Source organism: Coloeus monedula, assembly GCF_965178545.1.
Source record: "Coloeus monedula genome assembly, chromosome: 20".
NCBI classification, from domain to species: domain Eukaryota; kingdom Metazoa; phylum Chordata; class Aves; order Passeriformes; family Corvidae; genus Coloeus; species Coloeus monedula.
The window spans coordinates 8077184-8099809 of record NC_138800.1 but is presented as its reverse complement, the minus strand read 5'-3'; the positions used below and the strand labels follow the sequence as shown (position 1 = coordinate 8099809).

Here is a 22626-nt window from a genome sequence, read left to right as displayed (position 1 = left end):
ATTATCCCGGTGGAAAACATGATGCTGATTCCTTTGGAATGGACAGCTCAGCCTCCCACCCACCTGCAGCAGGAATGGCTCTTTCTAAGCACAGGTTTGGCAGGTAAAGAGGTCAAGCCCAGGGAATGGATCTCACCTGGATTTTAGTGCTATCTTCTGTGGCACCTGGTCCCTTTTATTACAACCATGGCACACCCTGACCTCACACAACCAGTGTGAACCACACGTGGATTCAGTGAGCGAAGCCACATGTCCAAAATCACATGTCCAAAATCTGCCTTCTGAAGTAATTCAACACGTTTTGCCTTCCCAGTCTGATAACATTTCCAGCTCCAGCTCCACTTTGTTTCCCGCTGTTAAGTGGGCTTCTATCCCTCTGTTTTTATATCCAGTCCCATGACCAAGGTTACAGCACAAGCTACAAGTTCCTTCAGCAAATAAATTTAACACATCTTCATTTGGAAATGGATGAGGAAACTATCTGCCAGCAGCTTTTGCTGGAATATAGCTGGGTTATAATAAAAGTATTAAAGTTGGAGATGGTTTATAAATCATTTTCCAGAGGCTGGGGGGTGGGGGGGAAGTCTCCTCTGAAATATCTTCTGAATCATGTGGAAGTTAACACTTTATCGATTGGTGTCACAGAGTTGCCAGACAGATGTTCACTGAGGGACATGAACACACAAAAATGTGCAGCAGGGTGGCTGCACCAGGGCTCAACACCCCCAGCAGCCTCTCCTTGAGCACCAGTCACCTTTAAGAATGACATTTTCTCCTCCATTTAAATGCTTGTGGATAAAGTGCAAAGCAAAGAAGCAAAGAATGCTCCTTTCAACATCTTTAGCTCTGTCTCTGTACTCAGGCCTGCAGCACATTACTCAAGTGGGTTATTAAGCAAGCAGCAATGGTCCTGCACAGTCTGAGTTTTGGACAGGTCTGTACAAAATTAAAGAACCACCCTGAAATTCTTCACAGGTGCCAATTGCTGTGTTTCCCTTTGCCTCAGCACTAATGGCAAATGCTAATTTTTCTGCATGATCCCAGGGAAGTCAGAGCTTCTTCAAAAGAACCTATTTTTCTGATGGTGATATTTAATAATATTGTGATAAAAAAGAGCAGAGACCATTTACAGGAAAGTGGGTGAAGAATTTGTTCCTGCTGCTCAGTGGAAAGCAGCAAACTCAGGGTGGGCAAACTCCCCACCTAAAATCTGCCCCTGGAACACTGAGCAGAGGAAAATGGGATTCTGTCCCCGAGCACTTAAATCTGCTAAAAATAAGGCAAACTGGTGTAATCACTAGTCCTGACACTTTTACCTCCTTAAAAACTCTGGAAAAACACAAATGAGACACCATGTGCTCTGCCCCATCTGATGAATTAAAGAAGTGTGATCTCCTCCTGTTGGATGAAACCAACATCTAGGGCATGAAAGTAGGTTTAATTGCTCAAGGTGTAATACAGAAGTTTATTAATGTAACTAATGACTATTCTTTCAGGTGAAAAAGAAGAGGGGAAACGACAGCCACATTGAAGGCTACACTGTATTGGAAAAAATGCATTTCCCTTCACACTCTGCTCCTGCTAGAACAGCAAATCATGAATTTTTAAAGGATTTTCTTACTGCTTTTGTTACCATTTTATTAATAGGTTTGTTTTGGACAGAAATTCTAAGGAAAAACAATATCAAGAGGATAGGAATTGCTTTTATTCCAGTCTATCTGGTTCCCATGATGGATGACAGGCAGCAATCTCCCAGCTGTGGCCCGGCACAGGGTTCACCTTGCGTTACTAATTTATTGGTTTCCTCATCAGTGCAACTGGGAAACATGTAAATGTACACACCCCAAACAGCAACCAGGAGTGAAGTTACTGCATTTCCTTTCCTCCACCAGCAGTTCATTCTGGGGGCAGAGGACCATGAATAAATAGAGAGACTGGAGACATAATCTGTTGTGGTTATACGAAACAAGGATGTTGAAACGAAGGTTGCGACGCACTGCAAAAACACCATATGACTCTAATCAACAACTGAGCCTGCAAGCTACAATTAACCCATCAGCATTATTTATTCAACTTTATGCAACCTCTGAGTCCCAGCACCAGCTGAGAAATACGATGTGGAGAGGGCTTGGCTGCCGAGAGGCAGAGCCAGCGGTCAGCGGCGTCCGAGGCTTTTTCCGGAATGTTTGACCCCGGGCTTCCCAACTGCTCTGACAGCTGTAAATTTAGCAAAGAGGGCAGGACCAGCCATGGGGGGAGAGGCTCCACACAGAGTGCTTGGTACAAGGCTTCAACCACGGATCACATTCCTCCTTCTGTGGTGTAGTGTGTCCCACACGTCCTGGATGCAGGAGGGAAGCAGGGGATGTGGGGTGTCCCGGTTCCAGGTGTGTCCTGGTTCCAGGGGTGCCTTGCGGGCACTTCCCAGCAGAAGCAAGTTCCAAAAACACCATTCATGGAGAGGAACACACAAGGGGATCCCCCAGTTTAAGGCCACGATGTGTTTTCAGCCACCCCTGTTTCTCACCCAGTATTTATGCAGTGGGAGCTCTTGTGTTCGCAGCAGAGAGGAAATGCAGAAAGCTGAGACATCGCACACAGGAGGTGGAAAACCCAACTCCAGCTCACAGCCAGAACCCAGGTAAGCTGGGCAGCCAGTGAGCAGCTCTGCTGTTTGCCAAATTCTCCAAAGTTGGAGGGAAAAACACAGCCCATGAATGGGCTACAGCTCTGCAACCTCCTTCACCTTGAGATGCGGCAGGAAAAGACTCCAAAGGCGCGGGTGTAAAACAATAGGGAGCAGAGGTAAATCATGAATCACTGAGAGACTGCCTAAAAAACAGCTTTCCTTGGCATTATCCCAAGCAACTCCTAAGGTCAGACCACACATCATTCCTTGTGTCACCTTTTCACACGAGATCATCCAAGCAGCAAAAGGAGGGAAGAAAATAACCCAAGCGAGAGGTGGGACCAGACTATGACTTGTTTGTTAAATTTGGAAGTGATGCATTCTTTAAAAGGTTATGTTCCAGTGACTTACAGTACCAGGCTGACATTCGTACACACAAAAACAGTGTTAGCAACATTTATTCCAGCCAAAAAAAAACAGCCCAGTGAATTACAGTCAGTCTCTCCAAATCCCTGCAGTGCTGCAGATGGACACAGCCTCCTCCTCCCCTCCCAGCCCAGGTACGGAGCTGTCACATCACTCCATCACCCAGCAGCTCATTAGTGGGTGTGTTAATTTCTAAATACCTCTTCATGCATCCTATCAGGAATCTTGTGCAAGAAAATACTTCAATACCAGGAAATATGCAAATAGGAATTAAGAGGCCTCTGTGTTCCTAGAAGATGTCACTGAACTGGAGGGAAAAAGCAAATTTTCAGATGAAATTTCCTTGCTTGGGGATTAACTGAACTAACACTCTTTTTTTCCCCAGTAATGGTTAAAATACCTCCATGGTTTCTATTTGCTTGCTGCTGTTGTGCTAGAAACATGTTATTTTTATTTGATTCTAGCCAATATATAGCTCAATTGAATGTTGTTATTCACATCAGAAAGCTGCCCTCTACCAAGTTTTATAGACACTTGACATCTGCCAAATTCACAGCATCCAAATGTATTTTTAATGTTACAAATAGGGCTGTGGTCATGATGCTGAGAATTTAATGCTCTGGCCTGGTCCCTGCTCTTGAATACCAAATGTTAATGCTTCTTTCATTTGCTGCCACACTTACAGCTCAGATCAATGAAAATCTAGACCACAACTAAAAATAAGTTCCCATCCCCAATTCTCTGAGGAGCCTCAGCTGTGGAGATTTCAAAGAAACCCTCACACACTGGAACCAGCCTCACAATTTCTGCTCCTGAAACCTCATACAAACGAGTCCCTCCAGAATGAGAAAGGATGGAAATATACTTTGATTCTCAGACTGATTTCATTTCAGAGAAAACCCTTAAGTTTTACAGCCAAGGATAAACCACTGCAGCTGAAGCCTGGGCTTGTCTCAGCACAGGACAGTGCCAGCTGATTTCCCTGAGCAGACAAACCTGAAGGGCTCAGCACCCTGGGGTTTGATTTTAGCAGATTTCTACCCTGGGAGTTCAGTAAATAGTACATAACTACTACAATTGTCACTGAAGGAGACAGTTTTGTGTCATCAGCTCCAATCCCAACCACTCAGGCTGCACAGGACACTTTATATCAGCAGATTACATCCCACACTGCACGAAGCTTAAAATTGCTGTAGCTGCCCCTTCACTTAACCCCAAACTGTGCTTAGAAATCAAACCCCACGTTCTCAACAGCTGCACAAACACTGTCAGACACACAGGGTGAAGCGAGAGGTGATTTCCAGGCAGTTCTGGTCAAAACCTTGCAGCTTAACTGCTGAACTGCACCCCTGGGCTGGTCCAGCATCTCTCTGAGCTGTCAGCTTTTACTGCATCGCCCAGCCCTGCACAGGGGCGTCTGCAGCAGCAGAAAGGTGCTGATGTGCTGGGACAGAAGTTTGAGTGGCTTTGCTCCAGTGAGTAATTTTACACGGCTTTTACAGTCAGGCACCTAATCTGCACCAGAGCTGTGTGGCCACTTAAATGTTAATTGTGGGAGTTGCACAACCTAGAAAGTAAAGCCTCTGGAGCTTCATCACGCTTGGCCCTCATGGTTCAGCTTCATCATCACCTCATGGCAGGTTACTACTGGCAGGTGAGCAGCTACAGCCTTGCTCCACACCCAACATTAAACACTATTATCACGCAGCAAAAACTCCCCGTGCAGACACTCATTATTCTCTTTATCGACTTCAGAATAGCCAAGCTGTGAGTCTCTGTTGACACCCTGATTGCAGGTGTTTGCTGCACCTCCCTGTGCCCAGGACACACCTTGTCCTGCAGGGCCTTGGATAACCGAGTGCCCCTGGCAGTGCTGCTCACCCTCACTCCATGCTGGAGCTGCCTGGGTCTGTTTGATCAGAGGGAAAGCACATTAAATTTACTTGGGAAGTCTGCAAATGACTGAGGGACTCCCGCTGATTTGTGTACTGATGTGTTTGCACACTGCAGTCGGTGATTATTTGCAGTATCAGAGCCACATCTGCAACAGCAGAGCTTGACTTCTGTGGGGGGTAAGTTTAGCAACAACTTGAATGACATCAGATTTTGCAAGGTGAATTCAGATCCATGTTCATATGCTGGTTTGGGTTGGGGTAGAGTTAATTTTCATCACAAGTATGGGACTCTGCCCCAGCCAAAACCAACACAGGTTGAGACCTTAAAGGCAAATATAAATACGGGGAAAGGACAACCACACCAGGAACCCTCCAAGCAACCAAACCTCCAACCCTCCAAACTGAATTGCTGTCAGTTTACCTGCTGTAAGCATGGAAGCAACACAGCTGGAATAAACGTGACCACACACCGATAATGTGAGACAACAACATCAAAAAAAAGACAAAAAAGGGAAAAAAATGATTTTAAATATCCACAGCAAGACACAATTCCCTGTTGGAATTCTATTTTTAGGCTGGGTTTCTTGCTTTGTTGGCATCAAACCCACAGTTGACTGGTCACAGTGCAGCTTGCACTGCCTTCAACACCACCAACACCAGCACCTGCCTCTTGCCAGCACAAACACAACCCCACTCCCAGCCTCAGGCTGCAGGACAGGCACATCCCCACTGAAGCACAAGGCAAGGTCAAGCTCAGACTTGCTTCTGCCTTGCAGCAGATGGCAAAAGTTATGCCAGAATGAGAATAAACAGCACTACTTCTTGCTGGCATGCCATTCACCTGAAACCCTGTTCACTGAACGTGTTCTGGGCTAGAACAAGCTCAGTGTCTCTACAAGGGAAGGACATTGTCCAGCTGTCACAATTCACTAGGGAAATGACTCTGAATGAAACTCACTTTTGATTTATTTTGGCAGCTCAGCTCCTGCTTATTATTCATGGGTTACAAAAGAATATTATGGGACTTTAATCACTCAGCTGGAGCCTTACAGAATCTGTGTCACGACTTTTCATAAAATATATAAAGTCACATAGCTTAAAACGCCATATTTAACCCCAATCCATTCACCATCTTAAAAGGCATTGAAATCTAACACAAGTCATATTTCCTATGCTCACACTGCAGAATAATGACGCATTCATTAAAAAAATCCAGGAGATAAAGCTTAGCCAGGCAGGAGAGAATGAATATAACTGAAAGATGGTGCTTACAACATCAGGGATTGTGACACCAAATAGCCCCCAAATATTTCAGAGACTTAGGTTTAATTAGTTATTAAGAGCTTACGACAGTCAGCGCTGTCCCAGCAGCAGGGGCACATCAACACCTTCCACGTGAGCCAAACCTGGGCACTGTGACCAAGGCAGCAGGACTGGAATTTGATTGCTGGAAGTGAGCATGTGTTTAAATAAATAAACAAATGGCAGGAAGGAGGTAGGAGATCTGCAGGCACTGACTGCCTCAGTTCAGCGGGAAACACAACCTGCAGCCTGAAAAGCCACCCTCACACAAGGGCCTGCCAGGCTGACACTGCCTGTACCCAGCCCTCACAAAGCTGCAGGGGACAAGCCACTGACTGGTTGTCACCATCCACCAGCTGCCCTGGGGCTCAGGACACTGCTCAGAAAAGCAGCAGAGGACCCCACTCCCACTTCCCTCTGCAGCACCTGCATCCCTCTCTTCTTGTGCTCACTGTCCATCCTCATCTCCTCCTTCCTTCCTCTATTGATTCTCCAAAGTGTTTCCTGATCTCTATTTAAAGAAGAGAAAAACCAAAGGAGTATTTCACGTACTTCCAGCTATGACCTTGTCAAACCCACAACCTGTGGGCATTTTTCTCTGCCAGACACAGCCTCCTCCTTCCACAGGCTTCAACACTGCCAGACACTGCAGCACACCCAGGGCAGGGCAGGCAGTTGGAGTCTCCCCAGAGCTGCAGAGCCCAGATGTTCATTTTCCCATGCCAGGAGAAAGGACAGCCCTGGCTGACCAAAGGATGGGATGGCCAATTGAACTGTCTGGGCTCAGGCTGGACAGCAAGGATATATTCATGTTATTTGACCACAGCAGCTGCCATCCCTTCTCTTGTACTGCTGGAGTTATGAGAAAGAAAATACATATCACTGTTTTCATGGAGCAAAACAAAGAAGGAGCCAACCAAAGCAATCCAAGTTATCAGCCAGTATCTTCAGCCATGAGAAACATCCAAAGCTTTTCCCAGCCCAAGCACATCCATTTGCTCTTCTAGTTAACACCTAACTTTGTTCTAGCACTAATTGAGCCAGACCCTAATGGAGTCAGACACATTAAGCAATAAACCCCATTTTTCTTTGAAACACAGTCCTTACTTGATGCAACTTCAGTCATTTAGGCATGTTGTGTGCACAGGGCAGGAAAGGGAAGATGGACCAGAGATAACAGAAAAAAGTTTGTTGGGCTTTATTCAGATTCAAATCCATTTGGGATCTTGGGACTCCTCTGGGGCTCTCAATTCTTTCCAATATGGATTTCAGCTGAATCTACCTCACCTTTACCCACCCAGGCACCTCATCCTGGTTGCACAGACACTGTCAAGGGTTAAACCAGCAGCAAATGCAGAGGCTACTTATTACAAGGACAAAAGCCTGATAGGTGAAGCAGCTTCAGCCAAACAACCAGTAAAGGCATGTCAGCAACTGTCAAAAAAATTACAGCCAGTCCATGCAGAAGCTCCAGCAATAAACACAGCTGAGGAGTGACACACCAAACCGTACGGAGTGCGTTAAACGCTCCGTGGAAAAATCTATGGGAACTTTTTATACTACACCCTAGGGCAGAGAGGAAATTATGCCACAACTGGACTGCAGCTCTCAGCAAGGTCAGCCCACACTCTGGGTTCAGCAGCAGCAGCTCTGAGAAAAAAACCTCACAGAGGAAAAATCGCATCGCGCTGGCTCCCTAGAAACTGTTACAACTGAACCACAGCAGCTCCTGCATTCCCAGCCTCTCCCAAGGCATCCAAAATAGTCCAAGTCTGGGACTCCCAAGGAAAATTTTGTTACGCCCTACAGAGGAATGTTCCACCCACGGCTGTTGTTTCCTCCCATAAAAGGACCATTAGTGAGATAATTGCTGAGGTTCAGGGCATTGTCTGCAGATTTTACTGAAATATCGCACCAGGAAGGGGAAGCCAAATGAGCCAGACTATTTTAAGGCTTTTGCATTTGGAGGAAATTCTAGGGCAAAATTTCAAAAAGGCAGATGCTTTGAACCGAGAAACACTATGCTTTGTGGAGAAGGGGGCATTCCTGTCTTTAGAGCTGCTTAAATAACCCTTGTGGGGCCACATCTATTTGATGGCCTTTATTTTTAGACTCAGAATCTGGTTTTTCAGACACCTTGCTGCTAATTTATACACACACGTGTATGTGAGCAAGACTGCTTGGGGAACAGTTTAAAAGCTGATAGACTATAAAAAGCTACTCTTACATGAAAATTTCTTACTGAAATGCCTTCTCATAGCTACAACTCACCTCAAAGCCCTGCTCCATCATCTCAGTAGGCAGGAGTGTAATCCCAAACATTATCCCAGCCCAGACAGGACAGGAGACTCCATCACAGGGAGCACAGCAGCTGGATCTGCAATTAGAATTTTGGACTTCCTATCCCTAAGGTCTCTTTTTCCTCAGGGAGCACAGAGAGCACATTTCCATAGCTGCACACTCCATATTCCCCACTGGGTCAGACTGGGATTTAGATTCTTCTGACTGGGACAAAAATGCAGCACTACCCAGATTTGTCTCTGCTGGCAGCGCTCCCTCGCCATCAAATATCAGCAAAACGTTATCCTGCTCTCAAAACCAAGGCTGGGCTCCCCTCTCCTGGACAGCTGGGAAGGTGCAGCTCTCCACAAGGCTCCTCCACAAGACAGGGAAAGCTCTTTGCTGGGCTCAGTTGGTAAATAACCCAAAAAATCCCCTCAAAAAAAACCCCAATCTGCCAAGGCTGATAACCTCAGCTTGTCTTTTAGGAACCTGCCTGGATCACTGGCCTCTAAAAAAGAGACTGGGGAGGCTGATGGTAAACCCCAGTAATTTGGGCAGCACATGAATCAGGTGGCTACACAAGATTCCCAACCATTTTTTGGGCAGTTCTGGCTGACAGGAGATGGGAAAGCCAAGGCTGAGCTTTCCAGGTGCTCCCTCACCTGCAAGGGCAGCACAGACAGCTGAGGGCAGGGACTCAGCAAAAAAACCCCTCCTGGCTTGCTTTGACTTAAATTTTTTTTTCTTCTGCTACTGCATCCAAGGTTCCTATTTCCTTTGGAAGGAAGTCAGAGACTGAAAGGATGTTTATTCAAACTCTTATTTACCCCTCAGACAAGGACATCTCCAACACAACGCAGTCAGGCAAGGCTGGCAAACACAGTTTGTATCAGGGGTTGTTAGGAGAGAATGTGACTGAAGGGAAGAGGTTTTTGCAAAACACCTTTCAGGCCCAATCCTGCAGTTAAATACACAGGATCCTGATCTCCCACTGAAATTCAAGCAGCCACAAAAATCAGAGTTCAGATGCACTTTTATTTACGGCACAGGTTTTCAAAGAGACCATGGACTGCAGTGCTCCTCTTGGATCTCAGTGTGCCAAGGGATGGAAACCAAAAGACAGGAATTTTCCAAAAATTTCTGGCTTTTCCAAAAGCCAGCCTGCTGCAAGTACTGTGCACTACAGGCTGTAGGCATCTCTTATGGTAAGAGTTACAAATGGAAGAAGATTAGAGATTAAACTTATTGATGTGGATGCTTTTAAGCTTTGTTTCAAACCTCTTGCAAAAGCTGTTTGCCAACTGTTTCCTTACTAATCAAGGGTGGCTTGCAGTTGTGGTTATGATGATAAAATGCAATAATGATCTTCATCCTGTGTTGCCTAAGGGAGAGGCTCACAGGGTGACACTATCTATCCATGAGGATGTGTCAATCCCATTCTGCAGGGGAATACTGGTCTCGAGGATACAAGTTTCCCACAAATTTAGTAAGAATACAAGATCAGTAGAAGGAAGAACTTAATTTTGCTGTGGGACCAAATTACCAGAGAAAGTAAGTAAGGGAAGCAGCAGCACCAACTCCCTTCCAAGCACAGAACTGATCTGCCTTAACAGCACCTTGTTTTCAGTTGTTTCCAAACAATTTCTTATCATGCACTGGAAAATAAAACCCATCCTTTCCAAGTGGGAGAAGTCAGGCCTTCTGCTCTATAAAAACATTTCCAAGTGTCCTTGATTCCTCTGAGAATATGCTGATAAAACAAAGGCCCTTTTCAGCACAGAACAGGCAGCTGAAGCTGGGAAACAAGGTTTTCACCCCCACAATCTGCTATCAACAGGGTGGTCATGTGAAAAGGGCTGCCTCACTCCCCCACAGCACCCAGGATACTCAGGGAACACAGTGCAGGAGTGACAGGAACAGCAAATGTTTCTTCTAGGTTTCCTCTGATTCTGGGGTGACAAATCCTGCCACTCCAACAGTCTGGTTCCAGCAATTCACATAAAAAAAATGTATATCCAGGTGTGAAATGATGGGCTTGGATTAGAAACATAGAAAGAAAAAGCTCACAGCATTTCAGAATCAAACTGGTTTTCTTCCCAGAGAAGTAACACTTTAAATAATTGAATGGTTTCAGTATTTGTCAGGATCTCAAAGTAAGAAACAACAGTTGTGCTCCTGGGAGATTGTCTGGCCTCAGCCCATGCAACTGCAAGCCCTGGCATCTGTCTTAAAGTTTGCTTCTACCTTACAAAGCAGCAAAGTCAGGGAAAACAGGAAAATCCACGCTAAATACAGGAACATTTGTGATTAACTGAAACATGTCCTGCGTGAACACACATGTGCACACTTGAAGGTTTTTACTTAGTCAGGAGTTAAACAACCAAACTAAAGGAAGGGCAGCACAGACAGCTCTGCCTTCCTGGTGCTTCAGAGCAGGACACAGTGCAGGTCCATCTGCACATGCCTTGGAGAACTTCAAGGGGATGGAAGAGTGAGAAAGCACAGACACAGGACAAAGCTCTGAACAAAGCTTGCCAATCTCCACAGCACAGAGATGCTCCTGTTATCCCACGGGCACAGCTGGTCATGGCACTGCTTGTGTTCATCCCTCTCTCCAAGTCCTGAGGCACTCCAGGCAATTCTCACCCACAGCTCTTCTCAATCCTACTCTTTTTTGGTCTTCTCAGAGGATTTATCTTCTCAAATGGGCCCAAAAGGCTACAACAGCATCAGCTTTCCAATCACAGACAAACTCTTCAAGTACTGCACAAGTTTCCAGTCCCTCCTCAATTTCTGTAATTGCCTCCTCACTTGATTTCTTGTCTCATTCCTGCACAGTAATTACAGGCAGCACCACTCCCAGGTAAGCCACATCCTAAGCACATCCCCAGTTTAATAGCAATACTCAGACATCCGTGATTAAACTACTTCTTCTAGGAGAGATGAGCATCTCTCATGTTTTTCTAAAGCAATACAAAAGCATTGACAGGTCAAATAATTCATTCAAGGTCACAGGCTCTGTGGTAGAAATAGGATTAGAAATAGATACCAATTGCTGTGACACCAAGGAGTGGAAAATAAAGAGTCACTACCCCATGCTAAGAAGTCATAAGAAGTCACTGAGGAACCTTGACTGATGGTTCAAGGTTCAATGTTCCTGCTCTAAAAAGGACAAGAAGTAGAGCCACACCAGGTGACCCCTCAAAACCAGCTGACACAGGGGCCAAGCTGAGCACTCCCAACTCCTGCAGCCATGGCTGTGCTCACCACTACTGTACTCCCAGCAAACACATCTGTCAGGCAAAAAACAAGTGAAAACCTGAGGGCTGAACAGGAGCTGCAAGAGGAAGTGGCAGCCAGTGATCAGCACAGAGACCAACAACTCAGGACCCTTCACCAAACAACTCAGTGAAAAGGACAAACAGCCTTGTCTTGGCCCCTACCCAGGGGGTCAAATGTACTCATACCTATTCAGTGCTGCTCGTTCTACCATCAGCTTCAGAGTGGCGCACAGGCCTCCTGCTTTTGATCCTTGAATCAATTCCTCATTCACTTCCCTTCAGAGGGTGAGAGGAAGGCAGGTCAGAACAGCTGCTGAGTGAGCAGCTCGTCAGTGTAAGAGGCACAGAAACACCTCAGTAACAGCAGCAGTGGAGTTTTGCCTGTCAGAGCCATTCCTCAGTGTGGCAGCCCAAGCTGGGAACACTCCTGGCACTCCTGGCTGCACGTACCTGCCTGCCATCCTGTCCCACGTTGGTCTGTCCCCTCACCACAGTTCGAATGTTGTCATCCAACCTCCTGCAGAAAAGAGCCCCGAGTGTCAAACCCAGTCTTTAAATGCCTGACCCAAACAACTGGGGGAATCCTGAGAGCTACAGAACCAATTTAAAGTAAAAAAAGCTGATGCTACCAAAGCTAAACTCACTATTTCCCCCCTCCCTCTCTGTTCCATGTCACTGTCTTGCATAATTTAAAAGTCCTGTTGCAAAAATAAAAATCCATTTCCTAATTTAACCAGGGTTTCTTGCATTCCTGTTCCCTTAAGCAATATTGTCAGCTCTCCCTTGTCTGTTTGCATTTCAACTTCCCACATGTTGAAGTGCTGTCTCAATCCTTTCATGTTGGCAGTTTCAGCCAGTAAAGAAAATTTAAGTATTTCATGCACACTTGTGTTTATTTTGTACTTTTAGGGCCAATAATGACAGTTCAAAAATACATAGTGAGTTTTTACAATTTATATTCTTACCCCACAAACAATAAATTCTTGGCAACTGAGTCTTCTGGGTAGTTTGCTCTCTCAGCCTTTAAACTGTACTAAAATTTGGTACTTTTTGATTCTTAGTTGTTTTTCAAAGCTGCACTTTGCAACCCATCAGCTTAAAGAGCCTGAAGGGCACGTATTATACCACAGAGATGAAATATAAAGAATTATAATAATTGTCTCTGTGCCACTATTAGACACCAGGCTGATCCTATCCATGCCTTTTAAGCAAACTAAATCCTGTCAGCTGTAGCACAAAAGCTGCATTTATGAAGCCTTGCTGATAATTAGACCAGGCCACCTGAGATGCAATGAAACGGAGAAATATTTACCTTATTTTCAATCTGATTTTGTTCACGACTTCATCAATGTTTGCCAAAGACTACAAGACAAAAAAAAAATCAGAGAGAAGTGAAATGGTGAATGTTTTACAGAGGAATACGTCAGTTGTGATCCCAAACACTTCATCACATGGGGCACTTGAGGAAGAGGAGAGCAATGGCTTTGTTCTACAGGTGGAGGAACTGAGACACAACAACTCAGCTGCTTCTGTGTCACATCATAAAGAGCAGAAAAACACAGCTCAGGGCTTCCCCCATGCCTGAGCTCTGCCTTGTTCTTCGTCAGCAAAACTGTGTGACAGTGACCTCCAGTGGGCAGTGGGGATGGGGACAGAACCTTTGCCTTTGGGTGAGACCCCCCTGCAGAGCCCAGACACGCAGAAAATAGGCTGGAAGGAGATGCAGTGAAGGCACTGCGGGGGAAACAGCTCCTCACTGCTGGCAAAGGGAAAAAAGCCAAGCCACACCACCAGCAAGAGCTGCAAGCCAAAACCACCAGTGCTGCAGAGGATCTCAGACACGGTAAGTGTTGGAGCAGCCTCCCAACATAAATTTCAGCTGTAGAAACATCTCTGTTTTGCAAGAGGTTAATCCAAAACTCCCCCTGGAGCTGAAGTTGGGAACACAAAGGGAGGATGTGCGCCCACAGCAATCTCATTCTTTAAATCTCAAAAGAAACAATAGGGCTCAAACTCTCCTGTGACATTGTACAGGCAACACCCACCTGATCCGGCTGAAAACCCCAGGAACTCACCAATGATTGGTACACAGCAAGTTAGGAAATTTACTCCATCTAAATAGAAAACTGATTTATTTCTACAGATCAAAGCAGGGCTTTAACTGCAGCAAGCACTCTGGGTGGAAAGAGACCACATAATGACAGCAAACCCAGTGAGCTGCAAATTTAAGAAGGGATTATTGTTATAGCTTTATTTCCTGTGCTAGTGTTTTAAAAGAAAAGGCTTTGGTACAGGTTTAAACACTACTTTGGTCATTTGCTATCAGGTTAACCTCATAGTAAAGAGTGAAAGTAAAATCTGATAGTAAAAAGTGTGAAAGTAAAGTCTGAGAGTACTTGGAGCATCACTTACTTGCTCAGTGGGAAAGAGAGCATTAATATACTCCACAGCATTGAAATCTGCTCTGTCCAGTGGATCTTGGCTGGGAAACACCTGGAGACAGGGAGGAAAATAAACACTGTCAACAATCTCCAGTAATTTCTGTAACTTTACACAGTTTCTGCTACTTTGAATTCCTTCAGCACCTGCCTCTAGTTGTGCTTCACAGTTGTGTTTCTCTAACAAGTGGCCAGTCTCTGCCCAGGAGTAGAACAGCCACATGCTCTGCAGGGCTCTTACCTCCCAAAATTCCTGTGGATATCAGCCTGGATAAACACAGATAATTTACACACACGATTCCAATACAGACCTGGCATGATCCACACAGGAATTCCCAAGACACACGAGCCATTAATCATGTATCCCAAACCATCCTGATGCTTTTGATGTTGTCTGGGAGCAAACTGAGGTTCTGGCCTGCTCTTGGCAAGAGCTTTGCCAGGCCCCATGTGACAGAGGGTTTGCTTTCCACAGCCATGTAATAGGAAACGTGATGAATTAAGGAGTGGTTGTACGAGTTCTCTGGAGACTTAGGTTTGCCACTTTTCACAAAAGATGGAGAGAAACACAATCTGCTGAATGATTTGGGAAGGGGGAAAGAGCAGCTGTGGTGCAAACAGATGTCATCTCTCCTCAGAAGCTCAAACAACACGAACACGACTGCCAGGTTTTGCTTTTTGTCCCCACAAAGTGTGGTGCTTTCCCTTCTCTGCCACCATACTGAAGCTGTGCCCCATCCCTGGAAGGGTTCAAGGCCCACTTGGATGAGGCTTGGAGCAACCTGGGATGGTAAAAGGTGTGGAAGGAATGAGGTGGTCTTTAAGGTCCCTTCCAACCCAAAGCATTCCACGATTCTGATATTTGTTCCACATTTACAGAGCCATCAGCTCTGCACTCCATGGCCAACACCCCACCTGGCAAAAGCAGGGCTGACCCCTAGCATCCCCCTGCTCACTGAAAGCCTTCTCACCTGGGCACATGAAGCATTGATGCTGTTTTACACATTCTGCATTGTAAAATCAGTGATTTTGTGAGATAAAAGCAAATTCTGCCTGAACCAGCCCTCTTGGGCAGCTTTCCCAGTCACTCCTGTAGACGAGGAGAAGCAGGCAGCAGTTAAACATGCATGAGGTCGTGGTGAGTGAGGAAAATGCTCTGACATCACCCCACTGTAAGAGCACAACTGCAGCATCACACCCAGCCTGTCCTGCTCATAACTCACACTCAGTTAATCCCCACAAACCCCAAATCTCCACAAATACTAAGAGCAGATGAAACAAGAGGCGAGATGTGAAGATAAAGGCTGGTCAGGAACTCCACTCAAACTGCAGATAGAGATCAGTGCTGCAGGCAGCTGGAGCAGCTGCAGGAGTTGTTACTCCCAGGAGTTTGTCACAACCTATTAATCAGAAATGCCACCCCAGGTTTGGTGGGGCACCAGTTCTGCCTGTGCTCCCCACCCCGCTTCCGGCAGGGCAGCTGAGCCAGCTCTGCTCATTTAACCTGAACTGGGCAGGTTTTGCCCAAAACTGGTTCAGGAACACTGACAGGAACAATGGGATTACTGGGTCAAGAAGGGCCAGTGAGGAAGTTGGAAAGCAGCAGGTGGTGTCATCCTCAGCATCTCCCAGTGCTCAGGATGTGAATGTTTTCCTACAGCTTTACTGCCTGTTAAAATAACTCAGCCAGGCACGTGGTGGATCCTCCACTGTTCAAAACCTCATAAATGCAGAGGATTCTTCCTCTGGACAGGCTCTAGGCCCCCTTTAGAAGCTGCCATTTAATTTACCAGTTCCCAAGGTCTCCCCTTGCTCTTCGACAAGAGCCACCAAAAGTGACCCACAAGCCTCAACACTCAAGAAAGCGCAAAAACTTATTTGAGTGATGCTTTGTGAGATGGATACTGCTGCTGCCCAGGCTTCTGTGACAGGGAAGTTGGCCACAGGTTGGCTGCAGGCAGTGCAGGCTCAGTCACAGAGGACAAGAGTCGTGGTTTTACCCTGGGTTCTCACGGGATTTTGATAGACTCTAAGTGCCAAGAAGGGTTTCAAGGAACACTGGAACACAGAATCATAGAATACCCTGAGTTGTGGGGGACCCACAAGGGTTATGAAGTCCTGCTCCTGGCCCTGCACAGACACCCCACCAATCCCACCCTGGGCATCCCTGGCAGCGCTGTCCAAACGCTCCTGGAGCTCTGGCAGCCTCGGGGCCGTGCCCATTCCCTGGGGAGCCTGGGCAGTGCCCAGCACCTTCTGGGTGAAAACACCCTTGTGTATTCACCCAAAGCCAAACCAAGACATTTCGATCATCCTTATTTCAACCGAGCCCGGGCACCGGGCTGCACTGGGGTGCTTTCCACACCACGTAACACGTCTGCAATTAGCGACAGAGACGCCGCAGCACCGCCAGCACCCCACGTCTGACAGTGACGGGGACACGACGAGCCACGCTCAGCCCCCAACGCCGGCCCGGCCCTCGCACCGCCGGCACCGGGAGGTGCGAGCCCACCCGGGGCTGACGGGGCTCGGCCCCACGCCGGGCACGGCCAGCCCGGGGCTCGCCGGGCCCAGCTGCGGAAGGCCCGGAGCCGGCAGGGAGGGGCTCAGATCCGGCCGCGGGCCCTCACCGAGCGGCCCCGCACCGCGCCCGCGCCTGTCCCCTGCGCGGGGGGACCCGCCCGGCGCACCTGCTCGATGGCGGCCTGCACGGCGGGCGCCAGCTCCAGCGCCGCCTCCAGCCCGGCCTCCAGCTCCGGCTCGTCCTCCTCCATGGCGGCGCCGCTTCCGCCGGCAGCGCGCGGGCGGGGCGGGGCCGGCGTGAGGGGAGGGGCCCGGGAGGGGCGGGGTTTGAGCAGCCGGGGCGGGGCCTGGAGGGGCGCGGCTCCGCCGGTGGGCGGGGCTGGGGCGGGAGGGGCGGGGTTTGGGCGGGGCCTCCGCCCGGCGGAGCGGGGGCGGGAGCGGCGGGGCTGGTCCGAACCGAGCCGAGCCGAACCGAGCCCAGCAGAGCCGAGCTGAGCCGGGCCGAGCTGAGCTCAGCCGTGCCGGGCCCTCCCGCCGCCCGGCCGGCTGTTGACAAGCGGTGGCGGGAGACAGCGCGGTCGTCCCCATGTGGCCGACGCTGGCCCTCGCCTCCGCCTTCTTCCCGGGGCTCTTCATCCTCTGCATCCGGTTGTTGCGCTGGGCCGCCCCGGGATGGAGCCTCAAGGACCGCATCCTCCTCAGCGGCAGGTACGGGCGGGAGCGGCGGGAGGTGGCGCGCACGGCGGCGGGACCCGCCGGGACCGGGATGGGGAGCGGGATGGGGAGAGGGAGCGGGAAGGATCCGGGCGGACCGAGAGCACCGAGACCCGCCGGCCGTAAGCCTGGACTCGGGGGTGCTCCGGCCCGCGACGCTCCGGGGGACAGTCCTTGGCTGTCCCGAGCCCAGATCCCGCGAGGGGAGCAGGGACCGGAGGCAGGCGCAGCACTCCGAGCACGGGCATCCCTCCGAGTGCGGGCATCGCTCCGAGGGAGGGCATCCCCCCGAGCACGGGCATCCCCCCCGAAGGAGGGCATCCCCCCCAGCATGAGCATCTCAGCTCGGCCCTGCCCGGCGGGACCGCCGCACTGTGGTACCGTTGTCGGGGCGGGGATGCTCCGGTGCAGCTCTGCCTCTGCCCACGGGGAACCGGCAGCGTTTCCACGGGGGTGGAAGGGACGGGACCTGGCAAGGATCCCCCAGGAGGCAGCGCCTGGCACAGTCACCCCGACACGTCCTCGCCGTGACGAGGCGCTGAGGTGTGCACGTTGTGGGCGTCTAAGTGCCACCAGCTCTGAGCCTCGGCCCTCGTGGGGTCACATTTGGGGTGACCCCTTTCCTCTCTCTCCGTTTCAGGCTGGTGTCAACGGTCCAAGCCACGATGGCAACGGTGTCGGGGATCACGGTTGTCCTCAGCTGCAAGAACGTGGTGCATGACAGGTAACAGAGACCCACTCAGGTCCCACTGTCCCATGGGGAGCGTGCCAAGGATGTGCTCAGCCAGCTCGGGGCTGGAGGGTTTTCTGCCAAAGGCTTGCCAGTACAAAGGGGAAAGGAAAACCAGTTTCATGTTCCTCTTTCCTCCACTTGGGCTGAAAGGGTTGGGCCATGTGCTGGCTGTATGCCCCCTGAACAGCAGCGGCTTGCTCTGGCCTGGGGTTGCTCTGCCAGCACAGTCTCCTCCAGAGGATGGGCTGTCACATGGGCTGGGTATGAGCAAAAAACATAGACATCAGCAGCTCTGGAGGGGTAGGGAGGCTCCTTGCTGGAAGCTGAAACTGCTACAGAGTCAAGCAGACCCGATGAGAACTGATTTTAGAGGTGCAAAAAGCATTCTGAAAGAATCCAGAAATGGTAAAGTCAGAATGGAGTTTGAAGGAAAATCCTGCTTCCTTGTCCTCAGTGCTCCGAGGTAAACTGCCCAGAAGTGGCTCTCAGGAGGAGTGATAGAGTAATCAGAAGACTTAAAAACAGAGCTATTATCCAGACTAGCAGAGAAGATTGCAGGAGGCAAGAATATAATTATGCCAAGCTGGAATTCGACTGTCACACACGGATTTTAGGGTGATTTTTAGGAAGGGCTGCCACCCTGGTCATAGCAGACTTGTCTTTAATACACAGATATGAATTGTCCTGCCTTGCTCTAGGTGGTGATATCTATCCAGATTGCTCAGACCTGCTTAACCCAGACAGTCTGTGAGTTACCTTTTTGTTCTAAAATAAAATTCCTGCTGTATAGATAAGGCAGATGATGAATCCCAAAGCCACACAGACGGAAGGTGCTGCCAGCAGCCCTCCTTCCCTCCGAGCTGTCTGCTTGCCTGGGTGTACTCAAGGCCAAGGGCTCTGTGCAAACACTTTGTGGACAGAGACCTAGATTTTCTTTGAATCTAGAGGAAATTGAGCCCAGGGCTCAGCAGGGAAGGCCTCATAGAATGACAGCAAGACAGCAAGCCAGGAAGCATCACAAAGGTTGCAGTAAAATTTGCCAATTTATTTACAGAGGCAGACAATCATTATATCACCAGCGTTGTAATTGCCCTCCAAAGCCCTGGGCAAGTTTTGCAAACACAATCACTCGCCACCCCTGCTTCACACCACTTACATCTTTCCATCTGGAACAGGAACTCCTGCAACAGAATTTTTCTTGGGATGGCAGGAGAGCAAAAGAGATTTGAGCCCCAAGCTACATTTCTTCAAGCAACAACATTGGGTGGTTTTGCCTTCTTTTTTTTTTTTTTTATCAGTGTGATTCCACGCAGGACTTTTTAAGGAGGCTGGTGTCCCTGCAGAGCAGGGCTTGCTGCTGCCCAGATTGTGCAACCAGGATTCCAACATGCTTTGGGAACAGGCAGCTGCCTGCAATTATTTCCCAACTGACAAATGCCTCATGGGGGTTTATTGCCTATATTGGATATTTCACACTTCACTCTCCAAACGCCAGGCCAGCCATCCCTCTGAGTTCTCCATGTGCTTCCCAAACACTCTCTGGGTCAGGCAGCCAGCTGATGCAATGTGACAGGCAGGAGGGACTCAGGATTGGGAGTTTTCCACCACCAAGCACCAGCCCTGGGGGTCCCAGGGCTTAGGGGAGGAGATCACCTATGCAAAGGTGTCAGGTTGGTGCTGGATCTCGAAAAATGCTGTGCCCCTGGGCTGTGCAGCAAACACCTGGCTGTGGAGCTAATCAGGATCCTTCCTTGGTGCTGTGTTTGTGTTTGGCCAGGCTGAGCTCAGTGCCTGGCACAGCCCAGCAGGAGGGGGTCAGCACCCAGAGCCGTCCTCCACATGTACCAGGCACCTTTTCTCTGGGTCAGTCTGCACCTGCTGGGCAAAACAGACTTAAAATTCACCCCCTTTCAGCTTCAAAATCCACTGAAATGCTGCCACTTCAGTCCTAAAAACTCTTCTACCTCCCAGAGCATTGCGAGGCGCTCAGAGCCGCTGCGATGCCTCTGTGTGTGCTGCTCCTCCCCAGGCACTGGCTGGCTGTGGAGTACATCTGGGTCCTGGTTCCCTACATGACCTATGACATCTATGTCATGTACCTGTGCCACTGGCACAAGAGCCAGGAGAAGGGCATCCTGGAGAAGAAGCACTCGCTGGCCAGTGTGTGGAGCTTCCTCCTGCAGGAGCGGCTGATGGTGACCCACCACCTCTTCATCCTCATCGTGCTCACCCCCATCACCCAGGTGAGGGCTACTGCAGCAGCCCAGGACCCCCTGGACATGCTGGGTGTTGGCTCCTGGCCACCTCTCTGCAGGGCCGTGTGCTCACTGCTGGCTTTCTTTATAGCACTTCAGGGGAGAGTTGGGGGACTTCTTTGTGGGCTGCATCTTCACAGCAGAGCTGAGCACGCCTTTCGTATCACTGGGCAAAATCCTCATGCAGGTAGGTGAGGAGGGATGGGACTCGGGGCTGGGAGCCCCACAGCAGTTCATCCCCTTTCCCTGCCCCAGGCTCCATCAGCCTCTGCTCAGGCAGTGGCTCAGAGAGGGGCGGCCCCACAGCTGTAGCCCCAATCTCCCCTGCGGTGCTGCCTTTCTCCCAGTGTCCCATCCCTTTCCCCCAGTAACCAGCACGCCCAGGGGCATCCCGGACCTGGGGGCTGTGCCGTGGGCTGGTGCTGCCCCCTCCTGCCTGTTCCTCCCCGCACCACGTTCATTCTCACCCCAGCCCTCTGCCCTCAGCTCCCTTCCCTCCTGCCCTCTTCCATCCCTTCCTCCAGCCCTCCTGGATGCTCATCCCGTTGCTCCCAGCACCGCCAGTTCCCCGGAGCGCTGGGCTGCTGCTCACCCCACATTCACCTCCTTCCTCCCCCAGCTCAAAATGCAGGACACGCTGCTGCACAAGGTGAACGGGATCCTCATCCTGGTGACCTTCTTCCTGTGCCGCATCCTCCTCTTCCCCTTCATGTATGCGGCCTACGCCCGCCAGGTGGGGATCCCGGTGTACCTGGTGCCGTTCCGCATCCCCCTGCACTGCAACATCGCCAACGCCTCCCTCATCGCCCCCCAGCTCTACTGGTTCAGGCTCATCTGCCGCAAGGCCGCCCGCCTCTACGGCGGCTCTCCCGCCCACCGCAGCAGATAACGGAGCTGATAACGGCCAGGGGCTGGCACAGGGCAGCCCCCGGCCCTTCCATCGGGAGCAGCGATTCCGCCGGGCTGCCGGAGCTGGAAGCAGCCTCCCGTCTCCAGCGCCGTGCCAGGCAGCACCAGCCGGGGCTAGGAAGGCTTTCCTCCCACGCCGCTGCAGTGCCTCGTGTCCTCCCGCCGGGGTGGGAGCCGGCTTGGAAGCACGACATTCCTTCTGGGATTCAGCTCTGCGGCCCCGCCGCCCTGAGGGTTACACGAGAGGGGTTTGTTGCAGCCCCCCCGGCGCGGCTCCCGGGGCTGACACCGGACACCGGCACAGCGCGGCGTGCAGGAGCCTGCGCGGGGAGGCTGGAGCGGCCCGGCCCCAGCAGCGGGGATGGGGAGCCTGTGCCGGACCTGCCGCAGCCCCAGCCAGCCCTGGAGCCGCAGCACAGCTCTGCAGAGCCCTTCCTGGCCTTTACTGACTTCAGCTCTACACTACAGCCCTGTTCGGCCTCTGACCTCACACATGCACCTCACCTCCTGCTGCTGCTGCTGTGGCTGCTGGGCTCAAGCTCCACTTAACTCGATGGTGCTTTTCACTAAAAGCGTCTGACAGTCCTGCGGGGGACTCCTGTGTTGCCAGTTCTGGTGTTCCCAGCAGGGCTGGAGGGGAGAAGCTCATGCCAGGACAGAGGAATGGTTCTGCTGTCTCAGAGCGACGTCTCATCAACACACAGGGCACTGTGCAGAGCCCCTGCTTGGCAGAGGGTGCAATTTTCCCTCCCCTCCCCTAACCACAGCTGCTCTTATCTGGCTGCATCCCCTCAGCAGGTATTTAAAACCATCTGGCACACCCTGCTCTGCTCTGCCCTCCAGCTGGCACCACCACGCCCTGGCAGCACCTGTACAGTCCCATCCCTCCAGCCCCATCCCACCCCCCGTGAGGCTGCCAGGGACAGAAGTGGGGCTGCACAGAAGGAACCAGCAACCCCGGAGCAGGATGCTGAGCTGGCCCTTCACCAGTTCAGCCCATTTCCACTTTCAGCCACAGCAAAATGGGTATAGGCTCCCTGGCTCACCCTGCGCCACGGGGTTCAGGAGCCCTGCGGGTGTGTGCAATCAGACCACAGCTGAGTTCATTCCCTGCAGCCAGCAACAGCCAGGGCAGCCACCTCCTCCTCCTCCTCCTGCAGCCTTCTGTGCCTGCTCCAGGGCAGGGAACTGCACTGGCACAACCCTGGCACAGCCCCGGAGACCTGCGACCACTCTGT

The 22626-nt window shown here is 50.4% G+C and overlaps 2 protein-coding genes across 3 annotated transcripts in view; one reads left to right on the top strand and one right to left on the bottom strand.

Moving 5' to 3' along the window:
* Nucleotides 1-17043, bottom strand: part of VPS53 (VPS53 subunit of GARP complex) — a 61438-nt gene extending 44395 nt beyond the window's left edge. For both annotated transcript variants that reach the window (XM_082294490.1, XM_082294491.1), the window contains exons 1-4: nucleotides 16945-17043; nucleotides 14229-14309; nucleotides 13129-13178; nucleotides 12267-12333 (exon numbers count right to left, since the gene is read on the bottom strand). In XM_082294490.1, coding sequence (XP_082150616.1) covers nucleotides 12267-12333; nucleotides 13129-13178; nucleotides 14229-14309; nucleotides 16945-17028 — 282 coding nt within the window. In that variant the 5' untranslated portion in view covers nucleotides 17029-17043. The remainder of the gene's footprint in view (nucleotides 1-12266; nucleotides 12334-13128; nucleotides 13179-14228; nucleotides 14310-16944) is intronic.
* Nucleotides 17044-17363: 320 nt separating this feature from the next.
* Nucleotides 17364-21368, top strand: TLCD3A (TLC domain containing 3A; the record flags this gene model as incomplete). The annotated part of the gene is made up of 5 exons (XM_082294803.1): nucleotides 17364-17485; nucleotides 18132-18215; nucleotides 20254-20467; nucleotides 20571-20666; nucleotides 21099-21368. The coding sequence occupies 5 exons, from the start codon at nucleotides 17364-17366 to the stop codon at nucleotides 21366-21368; spliced, it is 786 nt and encodes a 261-aa protein (XP_082150929.1).
* Nucleotides 21369-22626: the final 1258 nt, after the last annotated feature.